Below are 17,986 nucleotides of genomic sequence, written 5' to 3' on the forward strand. Positions count from 1 at the left end.
TAGGAATGCACCATCATAGCTAGTTTATGGCATTTATTTTAGTTAATACATTTCCAAGATTAATCAGACTGGGATTTTGATCCTAGAAAAAGAATATATTCCAGTGATATGTCAATGTTATATACTCTGAAGACAGAAGGAAAAATTAGTATTTCAATATCTAAATTATTATCATATATTAATCATACTGCTGCTTGGTCATCTATTAGCTATGTGACTTAGATAGAAGATATAATTTCCCTGGGCCTAGGTTTAAGACTAAAAGTTTCCATATCATAGGATTGTCATGAAATATCGAAGAGTAATGTAGCTCAACAGGTATGGGTGCATAGAAAGTACTTCATGGTTGATTTTTGGTACAACAATGACTTTAATGAATAGTATGTCAGTCAACATACCAACTAATCAAACATGATTAGGGCCAAAAGGAGTACAGATGGATAACCCCAACAAATTATCTACTGATTTGTTCCATGGAAAAACAGGATTAGAGACAACCAAGCAGCTACTTCTAAAGTTAAAAGAAAAAAAACCCCACAAAACTGCTTATTTAGCTTTGCTCTCTTTGTTTCTGAATCAAACTGGAAATTGGCACCCAACTGGTAAGGGATGCAGTAGGCCAGCCAGGACATACTGTGCACAAGAATTTGTGGAACTTTTTTGTAAGCCAGCATGGGGGGACATGTCACTCTCCGAGAGGAAGAGGGGCTGGAACTTGAGCTGGTGTAGTGGAAAGTATTGAAAGGAGTTGATGAAAGCAATACTTGGAGTAACGGATTGCTATAGCCTTTACTCCAAAAAGGATTAAATAGCATGTCTTGAGGAATGACGAGTAGATTATTGCTGTTCTTTCATAAGTTGCTGAGATTTGTCGTTATGTTCTCAAACTAAGGTGTGATGTGTCTTTAAAAAGTTTCTCTAATTTCTTCCTTGTTTTGTACTATCACTAAGTGAAAAATTTATGTTAGTGGAATTATGAATTTTCAGAGCCTACTTAGCATGTCAGGGTATATTCCTGTCCCAAGACCTCTAAGGAATTTTACCTGGTAATTAGTATATATACAATGTCTACTTATTGGGCTGAAGCATTGAAAATCCAAAATAATCACTTGTATAGTTAGACTACTATGGCCATTTATAAGTTATTGCTTATTTTTAATAGAAAAAATATATCTCCAGTAAGTTACAAACATAGATTTCCAAAAGGGAGAAATATAGGAGAAACTCCATGAGCCTCTATTTCATTTTATTAGCAGCTAGTTGACTTGTCAAAGCTTTTAGTTTTATTTTTAATGTGTGTATATATGTGATTGTTGTCCAGTGTAAGAAGATTTCATCCCTGTTTCTTGATATATTTGTCAAGCCCTTCCCTCTTTCATACTTGGGCTACCATAGATATCTAAAGCTAGCCTTCATTTAATCCTGGGTAGTGTGTGAGTTTGGCCTGCACAGCTTTTATTTCAGTGAATTTTCCTTGGCAAAACCTCAGCTCCTGCCTGGGAGCTGATTGAGTTTCCGTAGAGCCAACATGTTTCTCGGTTCTCCAATTTCAACCCTGCCAAGGATTGCCTAACATGCGCCATGAGAAATTCAGCTGCACATAAAACCCCATTCATTAAATAAACAGTTAACTAAGCAACCCCTGGCAAAAGGCACAACCCATCTGACATCTGAAGCACTAGGGGACCTTGCAAAGGAAGTAATTAAAGAATACATTAAAAAGAAATACTCTAGTACTTAGCAGTCATAATTGAAAAATAACTGTTCCCAACCCAGGTGGGGTGGCTCTCTATATATTTGGAGTTTTCAGAGTTAAAAATCAACAGTAGTGTTTGTCTTTAGTTGTATAAGAGGTTTCAACTCACTAGGTCAGTTTATGAGTACAATGCATCTTATTTATTACCAGCTCTTTCCATCAATCTCCCCATCTCTCTCAACCCCACACATTCCCTGGTTCCATACTGTTTTTTGGTAAATCTAGAAAAGGCCACATACTTTTCTCTGTTGGTCCAAGCTTACATGAATTCTGTTTGGGTCAGACGACAGTTCTAACAACTTCAATGATTACAGAGGCTACCTCATTTTTGTCATTCTGATGCTTTTTGATAAATTTTTAATGATCAACTTAAATTTTCCTTAACTGTAACTTGTTTAGTTAATGAAATCTTTTAAAAATAGAGAGTTCATGAAAGAAAAGAGGTAGAGTTGTGAAATTTGGGAAGTAGCCCTGGAGACATTGATGCTGGAGAGTGATTGCCCATGATGTTTTGCTCTTCAAAACAGTAGGTATTTGCATAAAAATGTAGCAATCTCCTGTTACATCTTAAATCGTATCATTTATTACCTTTGTAAATATAAGATCATAATAGGAAAAAATGACTACTTTTAGAGGTTGTATTACATTTAAGGAGTTTCAAAAATAATCTCACTTCAACATGTCAGTTTATTGGCTCAATGGATCTTGAACAATGTTATCCCTATCATTGGTCTCACCCATCTCTCCCAAGCCCATCCATTCCTTCAATTTATCTGGTTCCATTTCCACATACATGCATCAAATATTACACTAATGGCTACTTTATCTTTCAATGCCTATGATCAATCACTTAATACTGTCTGTGCTTAACTACAAGTGAAAAATAGAATATTCATAACATCCTTTGATAAAGAAGAATTATATCAGAGGGAGTCAGAAACTCCCCGAAGATGGTATAACTAGTTAACTGAATCTATGACTGTTTGAATATGTATAAAAATCTATCTTAAAAATATATTTGTTTCCTGGGTGCTGATGGCTCATACCTGTATTCCTGGCAATTCAGAAGGCTAAGATCTGAGAATCACTGTTGAAAGCCAGTCTGGGCAGGAAATTCCTTGAGATTCTTATCTCCAGCAATGCCAGCAGTGAAGCTGTGGCTCAAGTAGTAGAAAGCAAGAATGCTCAAGGTCAACAGACAGGCCCTGAGTTCAAGTTCTAGGACCAGAACAAACATGTATGTGTGTGTGGATATATATGCATATATTTGTATATGTATAAATATTTATGTGTGTGTGTGTCATGTGCATGCCTTTCCTGGGGCTTGAACTCAAGGGCCTAACCACTGTCTCTGAGCTTTTTTTACTCAAGGCTAGCACTCTACCACTTGAACCACAGCACTACTTCTGTCTTTTTGCTGGTAAATTAGAGATAGTAGTCTCACAAACTTCCCTTCCCATGCTAGCTTTGAAAGTGATCCTCAGATCTCAGCCTCTTGAGTAGCTTGGATGACAGGCATGAGCCACTCAGACCTGGAAAACACATACTTTAAATTTATTAGATGATATTAAAATTACAGAACAGATTTACACATGGCCTCTTGGGTACAAGCCTACCTTGCAAAATCTTTCCATTGCAATAGCTATGAGAATCAGCCTGCCTGTCTTAAATGGCAGCTGTGTTTGTTTAGGAGCTGTCAGGTGTAGGTGTGCATGAGCAGAATGGGCAGGCAGCCAGGAAGGAAAAGATCTGTATAATTCAGAGTATCCACAAACTGGATGACCAGTTACTGTAGCTTCAGGTTGAAGAGGCTTAATAGAATCTTGTAGTTTGTGTTGATGTTAACTATCCCAACAACAGTTTTATAGAAAGAAAAACCAATAAATTAACCAGGCTCTTCCAGGGCCCAGTGACCAGCATTCCAATTCTGGCTTGTCCACTACTTACTGACTCTAAACTGAACTACCTGGGACCTTGGCAAGTGACTTCATCTCTTGAGGAGACTCACCATTAAAGTAGAGTTCTTCATCCTATTCACCAGACATCTCCAATGTATTGACATCCCACTGCTGCTGTTTTATTACAAGAAAAATTTACCAAGTCCTTGTAATTTTGGTATAAAATTTTAAGTGCTTATGAGAGCATTCACGTTATTCTCCTTATATATTTTTCCTATAGTTTTATCTCTGTCTTCTAACTAGTGAAATAATTTTCTAGTATGTAGCCAAATTCTCTGATATGTTAAAATTATACTCCTTTATAGATTATAACTTTATCAATAACTATGACAACAAAAATTTAATTCTAAGCAATGTATAATCCTTTTTTGCTACTCAAAAGCCCCTTACATAAATTTTATCGTATTACTTTCTAAATTTTAAAAAGATAGGCAATTTACATAGTTCTGTTACATATATGAATCTTGTTTATATAGGGAAAACCCTCTGTGTGCAATAGTATAAATTATTTGGAATTGCTAACTTAAATAGTTTCATTGGAAGATTTTAATATATTACCACTTTGAGTTTGTTTTATTGTCAGTACTGAGTTTGGACTCAGGGCCTCACTTGCTAGGATGGCATTATACTACTTAAGCCACATCTCCAGACCTGCCTTGTACTGGTTAGTTTTGCTCTGGTTGGCCTCAAACCTAACCTATTAGTTCTCATTCTCCTGAGTAGCTAGGATTACAGATATGAACTGTGATAATGGAACTGAATCTAGGGGAAAAAAAAGAATAACTCAATAATATGGGAACCGAATGTTTAGTATCATACTCTTAAGTATGTGAGAATTTAATGTGTTATTTTAATGTGTTATCAGCTTTAAGATCAGTTGGAAAATATATTCAAAATTTGTTTTAGCCAGAAGCTAGAGGAATACATCTGTAATCCTAGGTACTCAGGGGGTTGAGATCTGAGGATTACTGTTGGAAGCCAACCTCAGCAAGAAAGTCTATGAGACTATAATCTCTAGTTAACCACTAAAAAGGCAGGAATGGATCCGTGGCTCAAATGAGCACCTACCATACACAAATATCTAAGGAAGAGCACCCATATTGTAAGCTAATTTTTTGTACCTGGACACGTACATACACACATATGCACACAAACACACACACACACACACACACACACACACACACACACACACACACAGAGTATGTTGATTCATTTAGGTAATTATTGAGAAAGGAAATTAAATCATTTTGGATTTTTCACAGTAAACTGAAAGAAAAATATTTTCAAATACATTTATATTTATACATACATACAACAATATATGATCAAGTAATAAAATATTTTACATATTGATAATGTTTATTGTATCTCTTGGGAAAGAATTTTCTAAGTTTAAAAGTACTAAACATGATGCTGATGTTAAAAAATTTATAATATATTAAAATTAGAGCTATAATATTTTCCAAATAATAAGTGCTGTTATTGCAAATCAACAAAAAAGAGAGAGATTATAGTAAATAGTAGTTTTATTATACTTTATACACTGTGTGCATAAATACATATTTATATGTATTTTTATTGATATGTATGATTATGCACACACATATATTACGAATATATGCTATATAGATAGAGGCAAGTGTATATATGTATAATAAATATATACATCATATAAAATAGATGTTTTGTATTTATATTAATGGTAACCTCGATGGTAAAATGTAAAACTAGATACTAGAAGAAAAATCTATGAACTCGTGATGTTAGAAGTGCAAATAATATTTATTGGTGAGACAAAACATTTGCTATAGTCTTTTGGGGAGTTTCTTTTGTATTACTGATGTTTAAACTCAGAGTCTTGAACTTTCTACACAAGCACTCTCTGCCACTTGAACCATGCCTCCAGCCTTTTATTTTCTTTATTATTTTTTGGATACTGGTCTTGCATTTTGACTAAGTACTGGCCTGGGATAGGACTCCCTCAGTGAGACTCTTATAACAATATTCGCCACAATTTTTGACTTATTGAAATAGTGTCTCACTAACACTTTATCTCAGCTGTCCTCAAAATAGATCTCCTCTTCCAGAGTATCTGGGATTATAGGTTTGAACTAATAGAAGCAGCACTATTTGTTGTTATCTCTTTAATGAAATTATTCAGCTCATAGAAGTAAAGGTACCTTAAAAATAACAACTGAATATTTTCCCATATTGAGACTGGCAAGAGTTGAATGTTATTTATCTGAGTGCTGGTACTTCACACCTGTATTTCTATGGACTTAAAAGCTGTGATCAAGAAGATCTCGGCCAGGACAAGCAGAAAAACATTTCATGATTTCCATCTCAATGGCAATGAATTGGACACAGTACAAAGTCATGTGCCAGCAACTAAATCAGGTCAGTTGTGGTTCTGAAAGCAAGACCCTAACTCAAAATCAGCCACAGGAGCAAAATAGGACTGTGAACATGACTCAAATAATTGAGTGCCATCTTAGAAAGTATGAGGGCCTGAGTTCAACCTTCAGGATTGCCAAACAGCCATAATAATAAAAACAACAAAACATCTTTAATGAAGTCGCCATGCATTGTTCTTTTTAAAACCTTAATTTATGGTTTATTACATTCTGCAAGCTCATGAAAGACTAATTCTAAAAATATCCTCATCCCTTAATTTCCAGATATCAGTAAACATTGCAGTTCATTGTTTCTAGTTAACTTGTTCAGTGTCTTCCTAAATGCCATCACTGGGGGAAATTACTGAAAGGTTTTCTCCCTCTGGGCTTTCATTCTCATATTTGCCAGAGCTAATGTAGTTTTAAAGTTGTAATTGCCTTTAAATAAGCTTCCCTCTAAGGTCCTTTTTCTGCAGAACGAGGTTTGAAAATAGGGCTGCTCTGGTATGGAATTGCCCCAGGTCTCTCCTAACCCTGGGCTGACAGGACAGATGGCTCATTGCTTTTTCATCTTTCCTTTTCTTTTTTCCTTTATTTTTGAAAAGCACTGAACATTTGTTCATAGTCAGAGATTAATCTCGATTTGGACAGGTGCTTACATTTCTCTGAGTTTTAGTTTCCTCATCTGGTCTAGTTTGGATTATGAAAAAAAAATGTATGCCAATCTTCATTATTGGAATTTGTGGTTCCTTTTCTAATATTAAGTTCCCAAAACATTATTGAATCATTAGTATGATTTAATAGAACTCAAGTTCTTCAGCTGTAGTCTCACATTTCTCTGAAAACTTTAGTAATTGGAGCCTTTATCCCAGGGATGACACATTACACTTGCAGAGTTGACTTTCATTAGATGCCATCTAATGTCTGAATAACTTCAGGCTGTTCATTGAATGGGGGGGATAAAAGAGAGACATAGCAAGAAAGATTGTCTCTGTTTTGTTTTTTTCTTTTCTCAGTTGCATGTGTAGGAGCTATCTGGTTGCATTTAACTGGGACTAAGAAAAAGTATTTCTCTATATTGCAGTAACAAAATATTGTTTTTCTCTTTCAAGATTTTAATTCATTTTTGGTTTCAAATTAAATGTTATGACATGATGTTACTGTAATTTGTTTTAATAGTCCATAACTAGCTTTGTTATTTTGGGGTTGGAGAAAGTGACATATTTAAGTGAAAATTTTATCTTAGGGGCTTAGATTAGAGGATTAAAAGAAAATTCTCTTCCAAAAAGTCTTTCAAAGTTCTCTAGGTGCTGCTTCTTAAAATTAAATTGTAGTAATGCTTAGTATTTCTTTCAACATTCTATTGACTACTGTGTACAGAGTTTGTATGAGCATTGCAGTTTTCTCCCTATCACTACTTTTCCTGTCTGATTCCACAGACATGCCCCAGAATGGGTGTGCACCAGGTGGATAAATTCAGACTAGGAGAATTTCTACACTGTCACATTCCCTCAAAAAGCCAAAACCATAATAATGGTTTCTTAATTAAAGCCAACAGGATTTTTTTCTCTATGCAGGTACTGGGATTGAACTTAGGGTCCCATGCTCTCTTAGCTTTTTTGCTTAAGGTTGTCCTTCTACCATCCTACTGACATTTACCTCAGTAAGACTTGCTCCATGCCATCCTCCCATCCTTGGTTCCTTACTTAAAATACAATTTTATTTATTTAATACTTTTTATGCCAATACTGGGGCTCGAACTCAGGACCTAAGTGTTGTCCCCAAGCTTTTATTTTTCTCTCTTTCTCAATGCCAGTTCTCTGATATTTGATCCACAGCTCCATTTACTCAATTTATTACTTTTTAACATACTTCATGCAGTGAATATTATAATCTTATGTACAGATAAAATGTTGCACCTCAGCAAGGCGAATGAAAAAGCCCAGAGTTATGGGCTTGCAAGCAGATCATTTAGAACTGGAATTTGCTCTGAAAAGAGATTTGAGGATTAGATTCTCAGCCCTCCCTCACTATCATTCTGAAGTAGGTAAAGGAAAATCCATAGACAAAATGAGGCATGTGTGTTCTATCAGGGACCAGCATAACTAAGTCCAGATATGTACACAGCTCTTTAACTTTAAAATCAATCTCACCCAGACCCCTAGTTTAATGCATGACAAACATTAATCCATGCATGCTAACTCATTCAAGAGCCTCATTAAATTTCTGAATTAATGAAGATCTTGATTTAGAAGAGTCAGTATATGAGTAACCAATATTTTCCCACTGCACTATTTTCAGATTTTTTTTCTTTATTGAGATTAATTACATAAATTTCACAAAATTCACAGTATTCACAGTGGTGCTTCAAGTCACAAACACATTTTAACCTTCACCAGGCACGTTGTCATTATCATGGTCTATAAAGCTTAGGGACTCTAGAGACTTTGACACTGCAGCTCTTTTTTTCAAATTAGGTGATATGTATACTTCTTTCCTTTTGCTTAGTATAAACTGTTTTCCCTGTTCTCGCTCATTCCCTCCTTCCCATCGCTACACTTGAGTTGCATAGTTCACTTTCATCAATGATGGGCCCCTCTGTTGTATTATTTCATTTGTTTCCCTCGGATTCTGTGTCCTCCTCTTGGCTTCCCTCAGAAGTATACATGTATATACTGTATGTGAGGTCAAGAACATAGAGTCATCTAAAAATTATATGACAAATTAAGAAGTCCTTTATTTCTTGAGTCCTGTTTACTTTGTCATATCTCCTTGAATTTTGAAATTAATATTTACATATCAGGAAGACCATGTGCCCTTTGTCTCTCTGATTTTGGGTTACCTCGCTCAACAAGATTTGTTCTAGTTCTATCCATTTCCCTGTGAATACCACTATTTTGTCCTTTCTAGTGGCTGCTGATTATTCCATTGTATATAGGTACCATGATTTTTGATCTATTCATCTGTGGTGGGGCATCTGGGTTGTTTCTATATCTTGGCTATTGTGAACAGTACATCAATGAACATGGAAGTGCATGTGTCCTTGTATCTTGGTTCTTGTTGGTCAGGGTAGATGATTAGGAGTAGTATGGCTGTGTCATAGGAAAGGTCTATATTTAGCTTTCTGAGGAACCTCCAGACTGCTTTCCACAGTCCACCAAGGTTTATATAGTATCTGAGGAACCCTAAATACATAATGCTTGAGACACAGCTGTGTAACTTAAGATGCAGTGAACTTTCTGTTTTGTAGTGTATTAGTGTTTGAATATATCTCAAAATAAAGAACAATATCCTGTCAACAAAAACTATAGTTGGAAAATAATCAGATAAACAAAAAGAATAGCAGGGTATCTCTTCACTCTGCCCTAAATCAAAGACTGAAGAGGCAAAGAACCTCAAGAATTAGCTCATGCCTTTCCCTTCAGATGTCAGGTGTCGAAAATAAGAAACTGAGATATACAGATTTATAACAACTGGACTTAGAATATGCACTCAGATTAAGCCAGGTATATAAACAAATTTTAAAATGTATATTATTTAACTCATTTGCTTCTCACCATTGTTGTCCCATTTTTTTCAAAATTATTATCAAGCTCAAGTTTAATACTCAGACTAAAAATGTAGAAATACAAACAAGTTACTCCCTGCATGCTGGAAGAAAGAAATAAGACCATTATAACAATGCATTAATGTTATGTGACAACTAAGTCTAAAAATAAAACCACATAAACAATGAAAGAAATGAAAGCATAATATTTATGTCTCCATCTCTCTGATACTTATGGTAGAAGCATACAAAGAACAGAGGTGAAATACAACATTTTGAATAGCTTTTCAAAAAGGAAAATTAATACCCTAAAACTACAACTTGGTTTTGTAAACAGATCTCAATGAAAATCTAGTCATATCACCAAAGGATTCACTGAATGCATGTTTGTATACACATGTACACACATATGTATACACGTGTATACATATATTTGTTCAAAATGAAACTTAAGCTAGCTTTCTATATAAGTAAGAAACATAGTATTTATAAAGTAATTTCATGATTGAGCACAAAATTATCTTACAAAGAAGCAAAAATAGCTTACATACGAATTTTAAGAAGATTTAGAATACTTAAAGCCACTCATTATTCTAATTGAACTAGATTGAGGTCATTTTAAAAGTCTAACTTTAGAAAAGTGGAGTAATTACAAAATCTGGGTCAGATAAAGCTGTAGTATAAATCAGAGAGCTCTAAGCCCATCTATCTAAAATTGCTTTTGTGTTTTCCACAGTAGACTTTCAATGAATACAAAATAGAAAGAAAAAAATCTATACTGTATTCCTTCTCAAGATAGTTCCTCTTGGAAAATAATTCTACCTCTAGAGAGTTTTAGCTCAGGCATGATTCTCTCTAAAAGTAATTTATACCCCACAAAATCAATTGGGACTTGAAGTTTCCCAGCTTGTCATTTATGAACTGAATGAGCACACAAATTTACCCTATTTTTGTAGAGAAGTAGACCAGAAATAATAGTTAATATTGTACAACTGGTCCACATTTCACCTTATTTTAACTATATGGTAAAATTATAATTGCCACTATAAATAAATGCTTGTTATCTGAGAACTAGGTTTAAAAAGTAAAAAAAAAATCATAATTTTAACCAAGTCTTTTCATACGTTCATTGAGCATCTAAAGTAAACTAGGCATTCATGTTGGTGCAGAGCTAGTGAGCAATTTCCTTCCTAAGTATGCATAGGTTCTGATGAATACTCATTTTGCAGGGTAGAGGGTGTGCATGGGCAACCTTAAGTGCTATAACCAAGGGAATTGTCCCTATTTTTCTCTATATTTTCCAGAATCTCCTTTTACCACCATAACACACAGTTTTCTCACTTTTAAGTCTCTGTCAGAAATGCTTGCTCAGTTATACTAACCCCATCTCTTCCAATTTAGTAACATCTGATGAGATGTACGTACTTTCTCAGGTCAGAAACACACAATTACATTAGGTGATTCAATTATATAGTGATATGTGAGTATTGATCAACATAAAAAAACACATTCTCTGTGTCAGAGAATATTTATTCTTAATCAATATCTATGTCCAGAGCATCCCCACAAATTAAAGTTTAGACCACTAGAGGGGGAAATATGGAAAAACTGCACAGAAGTCATAGTAAGAAGTCTTACATGGTAAAAAGCTTCCAGTCAAAGCATCTTCTCTACCCCTATAGTGAGCCGAGGGAAAGCAGTCCTCAGTCAACATTCACAGTGGTTAATAGCTCATTCTCTTTAATGACAATATTCCTCATAATTGATGTAATTCCCTTTTTGTTACTGCTTCAGTTCATTTTCTCTTTTTTTGTAGTCAATAGATGCTTGTTAAGCCATTGTACATACTTTCTCAAAGAACAAAGGATAGCGTGTTCTTTATAATAATCTTTCTTGAAGATAAAGCTAAACCGAAGTCACAGACTCAGCATTAGAAAGATGTTATTTATTTCTTGTATGTCAAGTATGAAAACTAATTACTTCTGTGGGCTTAATTTCTTAACATTTTCCTATAATGGAAAAAAATATGTAACCAAAATATCTATACATGTGGTGGAAGGTTGATTATATTAACATGTAATTTGTTATAATTGATAAATATTGAAACCTCACAATGCTTTGGATTGATTGCCTTTATGTACCTTTTTCTCACATGAACTTTTTTTTAATCATAATAATCTGTAGAGTGTGATACTCATTAAGGGAAAAAAAACAAAGTTTAGAGAGATTACATGTGTAAGTAAAGCCAGAACTAGAATTTTCAACTCAGGGTATCCAATACAAGCTTGTACTCTAGTGAAATTAAAATATAAACATTCACTAATGAAAAGTGATACCAGGAAGTTCATTAGCTTGAGCTAACAAATTATATGTCTTGGATCAATTGGACTTATGTTTGAAAACAGTAACTACTCTATTGGCTTGGTTGACATTGTACCTAAGACATGAATGTATGTGGATGGGGGAAATTAGAAACTGAACCATATTGGTACAATGACAATTTCAAGTCCTTCTTTTAAAAATGAATAGTCAGCCAAGCACCAGTGGCTTACTCCTGTAATCCTAGCTACACAGGAGGCTGAGACCTGAGGATTGTGTTTCCAAGCCAGCACAAGCAGGAAAGTCCATGAGATTCTTATGTCTAATAAACTCCCCAAAACCTTGAACTGGAGCTGTGTGATAAAGCAACAACCTTGAACAAAAGAAGCTCAGAGACAGAACCCAAGCGCGGAGTTCAAGCCCTTGGACTGGCACATACACACAAACACACACTCGTGTGCACGTGTGCACTAGTGTGTGCACATACATAGTATAATCAGTTGGATATAGATGGCTGATTTACCTTAAGGAAGCACTAGCAATATATTTTACATTGGGGTTTATCCACTGTATTCATTTTTGTAGAGAGAGTTCATCTTTGTCCCATTATTGAATGCAATACAAATGAAGATGCATAATATTGTAAGCCCTACATGAATTTACCCGAGGTGTTGTGCAGAATTATAAACTGTTCAGCCACATTCAGTAAAGTGTCTGAAAACATGAATATCCTGGAATATGAACATGATATTTACCTGGCATCTGCAAAAAGTAAAAGGAAACACAGGAATACAGATTAAACAGAATTGAAGTTTAAATAAAAGTGTCACATGTGTTAGCCCTATGTTATCTGAAACTATTCAAACAGATATTAGTTCAGAGGGGGCAAAAGAGGGATTGTACATGTTTATTGCATTAGAGCTATTTGGAAAAATGTTCAACATTACAACAGCTGTATTTCCTAATTATTGTGCAAAATAAATATACACAGTATATATACCGATGATAGAAGATAACCTCCATTTTAAGAGACCTTTATATTTTAAATATATCTAATTTCAAATACTTTAGTAAGGGGATAACTGAATTACCCTATATTTACATTTAATTTTCAATGTATAGTAGCTTAACTAATGAAATAAATTCAAGTGTTCACATACTAATTAAAATAAGCTCATGAAATATCTATGAATGCACACACACACATTTCATGTTTGGTGCCAGTACTAGGCATTGAACTCAGAGCCTCAGTTCTGTCTCTTAGTTTTTTGCTCAAGACTGGAACTCTACTACTTGAGCCACAGCTCCATTTCTGGTTTTGTGCTTGTTAACTGGCAATAAGATTGTCATAGACTTGCTGCCTAGGCTGGCTTCAAACTAAGATCCTTAGATCTCAGTCTTGTGAGTAGTTAGGACTATAAGCATGAATCATGGGTGCTTGCCAACATACTTATTTTAATATCTAAATTAAATACAAACAGGTATTGATGGGAGTGAATCCCCCCATATTATTATGAGTCAAATTAAATTGAAATGGTTATTGTTCAATGGGCGGACAAACTGGATTCTATTTATTTGGGGGAAGCAACTTTACACAGTATAAAACTGGCTAGTATTTTGTACCTTTCTGTAAGTTGCTTACAACTTACACACGTTGATCACAAGTTCCAGATATTGAAATGCTTTCTTGATTCACATTTCTATTCTCTGTCCACAGGTTGTATATAAAAATAATGACGTAAGACTGGAGTTATCTCGACTTGCCAAGCAAGGAGACCCTAAGATGAAGATCCATGGAGTGGTGGCATTTAAATGTGAAAATGTGGCCACATTAGACCCAATCACCTTTGAAACCCCAGAGTCCTTCATCTCTTTGCCTAAGTGGAATGCAAAGAAAACCGGCTCCATATCTTTTGATTTCCGTACAACAGAGCCAAATGGCCTCATCTTATTCAGCCATGGCAAGCCGAGACATCAAAAAGATGCCAAGCACCCACAGATGATAAAGGTTGACTTCTTCGCTATTGAGATGCTAGATGGACACCTCTACCTCCTCCTGGATATGGGGTCAGGTACAATCAAAATAAAAGCCTTGCAGAAGAAAGTGAATGATGGAGAATGGTATCACGTGGACTTCCAGAGAGATGGACGGTCAGGTAACTTAATATTTTTTTGTGTGTGCTACTTATCTAGATGATTCCATCCAAACTACATTTCCTAAGAATTAAAGCCAAGGCTTGTGAAAAGGTTTCTACATTTCTTTTCTAGAGCTAAGGAAATGATACATGTTTTTATTTGACATCATATGAAAATAGAAAGGAGTTAATTAATCACTATGGCTGAGAACCAAAACCCATATACTCAAATGATTTCAAGAATAGCAACTTATGTAGACATTTATTGGATAATCAAGTGCCAAATCTTGCAGAAAATTTTAGTCTCAACTTGTAAATGTCAAAATTCAAGGTTCCTGTGGTTGCAGCCTTCTGTTAGGTCATGTAAGGTCTGGGACGGGGCACCTAATCTGGTAAACATAAAATATGAAAACATTAAAATGATCCAAAGCAGTAAACCTTTAGTTTGGAACAGCATCAGGAGGGACACAAGGAGGTCTTGGGCACCACATTAGTCATAGTGTTGCGTTCAAAATTCCCAAAAGGTTTCTTTCAAAGACACTCAAAATTCCACCAATGGGCACTTACTGTTCTGGTTTCCTTTTATTGAACTTTATTTCTCTCAGAAGGGAGGATGGAGAGAGTGGTGTAAGGGTTGCAGAAAGGAAACTCCCACGTGGTTCAAGCAGGAGAGAGTTTATTAGAAGGGAGCATGAGAAAATAAACTGCAAGAGATGGAGGCACACAGCGCCAGGGAGCCAGTGGCTGGTGGAGAGAGGTTACACAGGGGAGAGTGGAGGAGGGGTGTGGCTATGGCAGATGGGGAGGGAGGTGACCTCAGAGGATGGGGAAATGACCTCAGAGCCTGGAGACCCTCCCATTACCCCCAGGCATGCCAGTTGCCTGGGTTCCAGGTGCTGGGCAGGGACTTCTAGAGTACTGGGGGAGAGAACAAGGAAGGGGCCATTTCTCCTGGGTGGACCTAACAGGTGGCAAGAAAAATTTCCCTGAAGAAGTAACATTTACAATGAAATCTGGATGTTGCTTAGGGGGATTAGAGTTTGACTAGTATAAACTTTGGAGAGAAAGAATCATCCAGGCAGAAAAATGACATTTGTGAGAATGCTGAGAGAAAAGACGGAGAAGGGAGAGAAGGAAGAGAGAGTAGGGTAAGAAAGAGAGAGACAGACAGGCAGACAGAGATAGAGACAGACAAATTGAATCAGTTAAGTAGAAAGCTATATGTTCTTTTATTCTCTTTATTCCGTATTCCATCCTCATTTATAAATGATATTTATAAGAAGATACTCTCTCCTCTCCATTTCCTTACACTCTCCTTTGTTCTATTACATTACCTTATTCTGGAGTTTTCAGACATAGCAATGTAAGTTTGGCCAAGATATTTTATATGGACCTGAGTTTTTTATGTATGAAACAGTGGGGAAAGACCAAGCCCAAACCCAGCCCAGGGAAGGCGAATCAAAGTCATCGCACTGTGGATCCAATATTCTTACAGAATTCTCCACTTGATTCTGATTCGCCACATTGCTGGAACTATAGGCCAGACAGCAGATCCAATTATCTATGATTACTCTCCTGTCTCAGAAGGCCATGCTGAAGACCAGGGCTGAGCACTCCCTTCCACTCCCGCTGCTTCTGCTTCTGCTCCTTGCCACTAAGAACTGCTGGTCTCTGCAGTGTGGCTGCTTTCCATTTCCTCATGAACCATTTACTCATGCATCTGCCCTTGGTACTGATCAAGAAACTTGAATTTGCCTTTCAAGAAGTATCTTTTCATGTAAGAAAATACAAGGGAAGTGTGGGTACTGATAATTACACATAGAAGGTACGTCAGAAGTCTTTTCTGTAAACCCAAGATATTTCTGCAGATGCTATTTCTGATGCCTTTTGTCTGGAAATCTGATGTCCCTACAACTGCTTTTCATAAAGGAGTTGAATTTTTCTTTGTGTTTCTGATTGAAGCTGAGAAGACACTGATGGGAATGTAGGAGTGATGATAGCATCTCCCTCCAACACTCATCCAGCCTCTCTGACAAAGCTGGTGGTTAATTTACTACTTAGAAACTCACAAAGGCAAGAATTTAGAAGTGAGTACACAGGCACTGCTGGTTCATGCCTGTATTCAGGAGTCAGGAGGCTGAGATTTGAGGATTACAGTTCAAAGACAGCCTAGGCAAGAAAATTAGTGAAATGCCTATCTCCAATTAACCATAAATACATTAATTAATTAAATAATTAAATACACTGGAAGTAAAGTTGTGGCTCAAGGGTCTTAAGTAAAAAAATTAAGAGATAGCACTCAAGCCCTAGTAGTGCCACCAGAAAGGAGAGAGAGAAAGAGAGAGAGAGAATGAGAGAGAGAGAATTGTCTATAGAGTAATCTATTGCTTTGAACTAGTAGTTTGAAATGTTATCATTGAATTTGGGATAGCTCTAGAATAGAATTTAGATAATTACTTTTAAGAAGAGAATTTTCACATCCTAATTTTCTAACTGTTTAAAATTTTTAAAAATTACTTGGGCATCTTTTAGAGATTAATAAAAGCAAAATTACCAAGCTTAAGAGCAGTTACATTTATGACGTGTTGTCTAATGATATGAAAATAATACATATGATTATCAAATTGGTAATAAAAAATAGAAAAAAATAATAAAATGATACCTCTTTATGTAATAAAAATATTTGATGTTTTTAGATATTCCATTCCAGTCTTTTTGCTATGTGAATTATAGGAATGTTTTTATATCTATGTATATAGATCTCTATGTGGATGTGTGTTTGTATATATGCATATATTCACACATACACATTATCATACATATGTACACAAATACATAAAGAAAACAATTAGAATTTTTCCATGAAATCCTTTATTAGGAGAAAATGTTCATTGTCCCATTAATTATAAACTAAATATATTAATTCTCGTGAACTCTGGGGAAAAGAGAGGCTCTTTAATTCCTATTCTTGTATAATATTGCTTGGTTATAGCTATTTCCACTTGCAAGTTAGCTTTCTTTTACAACACGCTCCACTGAGGAATAATAACAGGGAAGATCAAGTGGGGCTGAGCCAACATAATTGACAATTTCACATCCTGCTCTACATTGGCTAAAATGAACCAAAGGACAAGAATGAGTTTGTGGAACAGAGTGGATAACCTCAGTGCTTACAAGAATTAGATCTCCCATGCTTATAGCTTAGGAACAAAGAGCAAAACCCCTAGTTGTTACGTTCATGCCCAGAATGGGAGAGGTCCATGCTCTGTCAGTTTGGGAGGACTTCCACAATACCACATTTCTAGTTTCCCACTCTGATGTTACCAATCCCAACCCTAAAGATCTTCCCAAGTGTTTTGTGAAAGGACAAATTGTGTGACAATTAAGATGAGGTTAATGACTCTTTTCTTGGCACAGGAATATAGTTTAAATTTGTGTTAAGCTCTTTGGTTCAGTCAAGGTTATCCTTTCAAGTGCTTTTATAGTAACATGCCAGTCATATTTTTTCTTCCTGTTGCAAACTATGATTACACATTGAAATCTGAGAGAAAACTCATTATTCTTGTCAAGTCCTGCTTGTGGCCAGCAGAGTATGTCAGATTGTGTCAGCGGTTATTCATGGGAAAGCCTGCATTTAACATCTAAGAAGCCATTGAGATTTGAATTGAAGTCATAGAGTTCCAGTTTAAGAACTAGAAATTATAGTGGGGAAGGCAGCAGGCTCTCTCCAGAGCACATAATTAGAGGTTTGTAGTAATCACTCCTGGATATGAACAGCATTTTCTAGCTATCTATTACCAGCCCTGATTTCTGTGTGTATTGCTGGTGAATCGCCACACTTAGACATTTCTACTTGAAGAACTACACAACCATTC

General features: G+C 35.7%; 1 protein-coding gene across 15 annotated transcripts in view; it reads left to right on the forward strand.

Annotated features, from left to right (window-relative positions):
- Positions 1-17,986, forward strand: part of Nrxn1 (neurexin 1) — a 1,031,461-nt gene that overhangs the window by 427,813 nt on the left and 585,662 nt on the right. For all 15 annotated transcript variants that reach the window (XM_042675422.1, XM_042675423.1, XM_042675430.1 and 12 more), the window contains one exon: positions 13,694-14,132. In XM_042675422.1, the coding sequence (XP_042531356.1) occupies positions 13,694-14,132 (439 nt within the window). The remainder of the gene's footprint in view (positions 1-13,693; positions 14,133-17,986) is intronic.

This window comes from Dipodomys spectabilis, unplaced genomic scaffold, assembly GCF_019054845.1.
Source record: "Dipodomys spectabilis isolate Male_0828 unplaced genomic scaffold, ASM1905484v1 ptg000026l, whole genome shotgun sequence".
Taxonomy (NCBI): Eukaryota; Metazoa; Chordata; class Mammalia; order Rodentia; family Heteromyidae; genus Dipodomys; species Dipodomys spectabilis.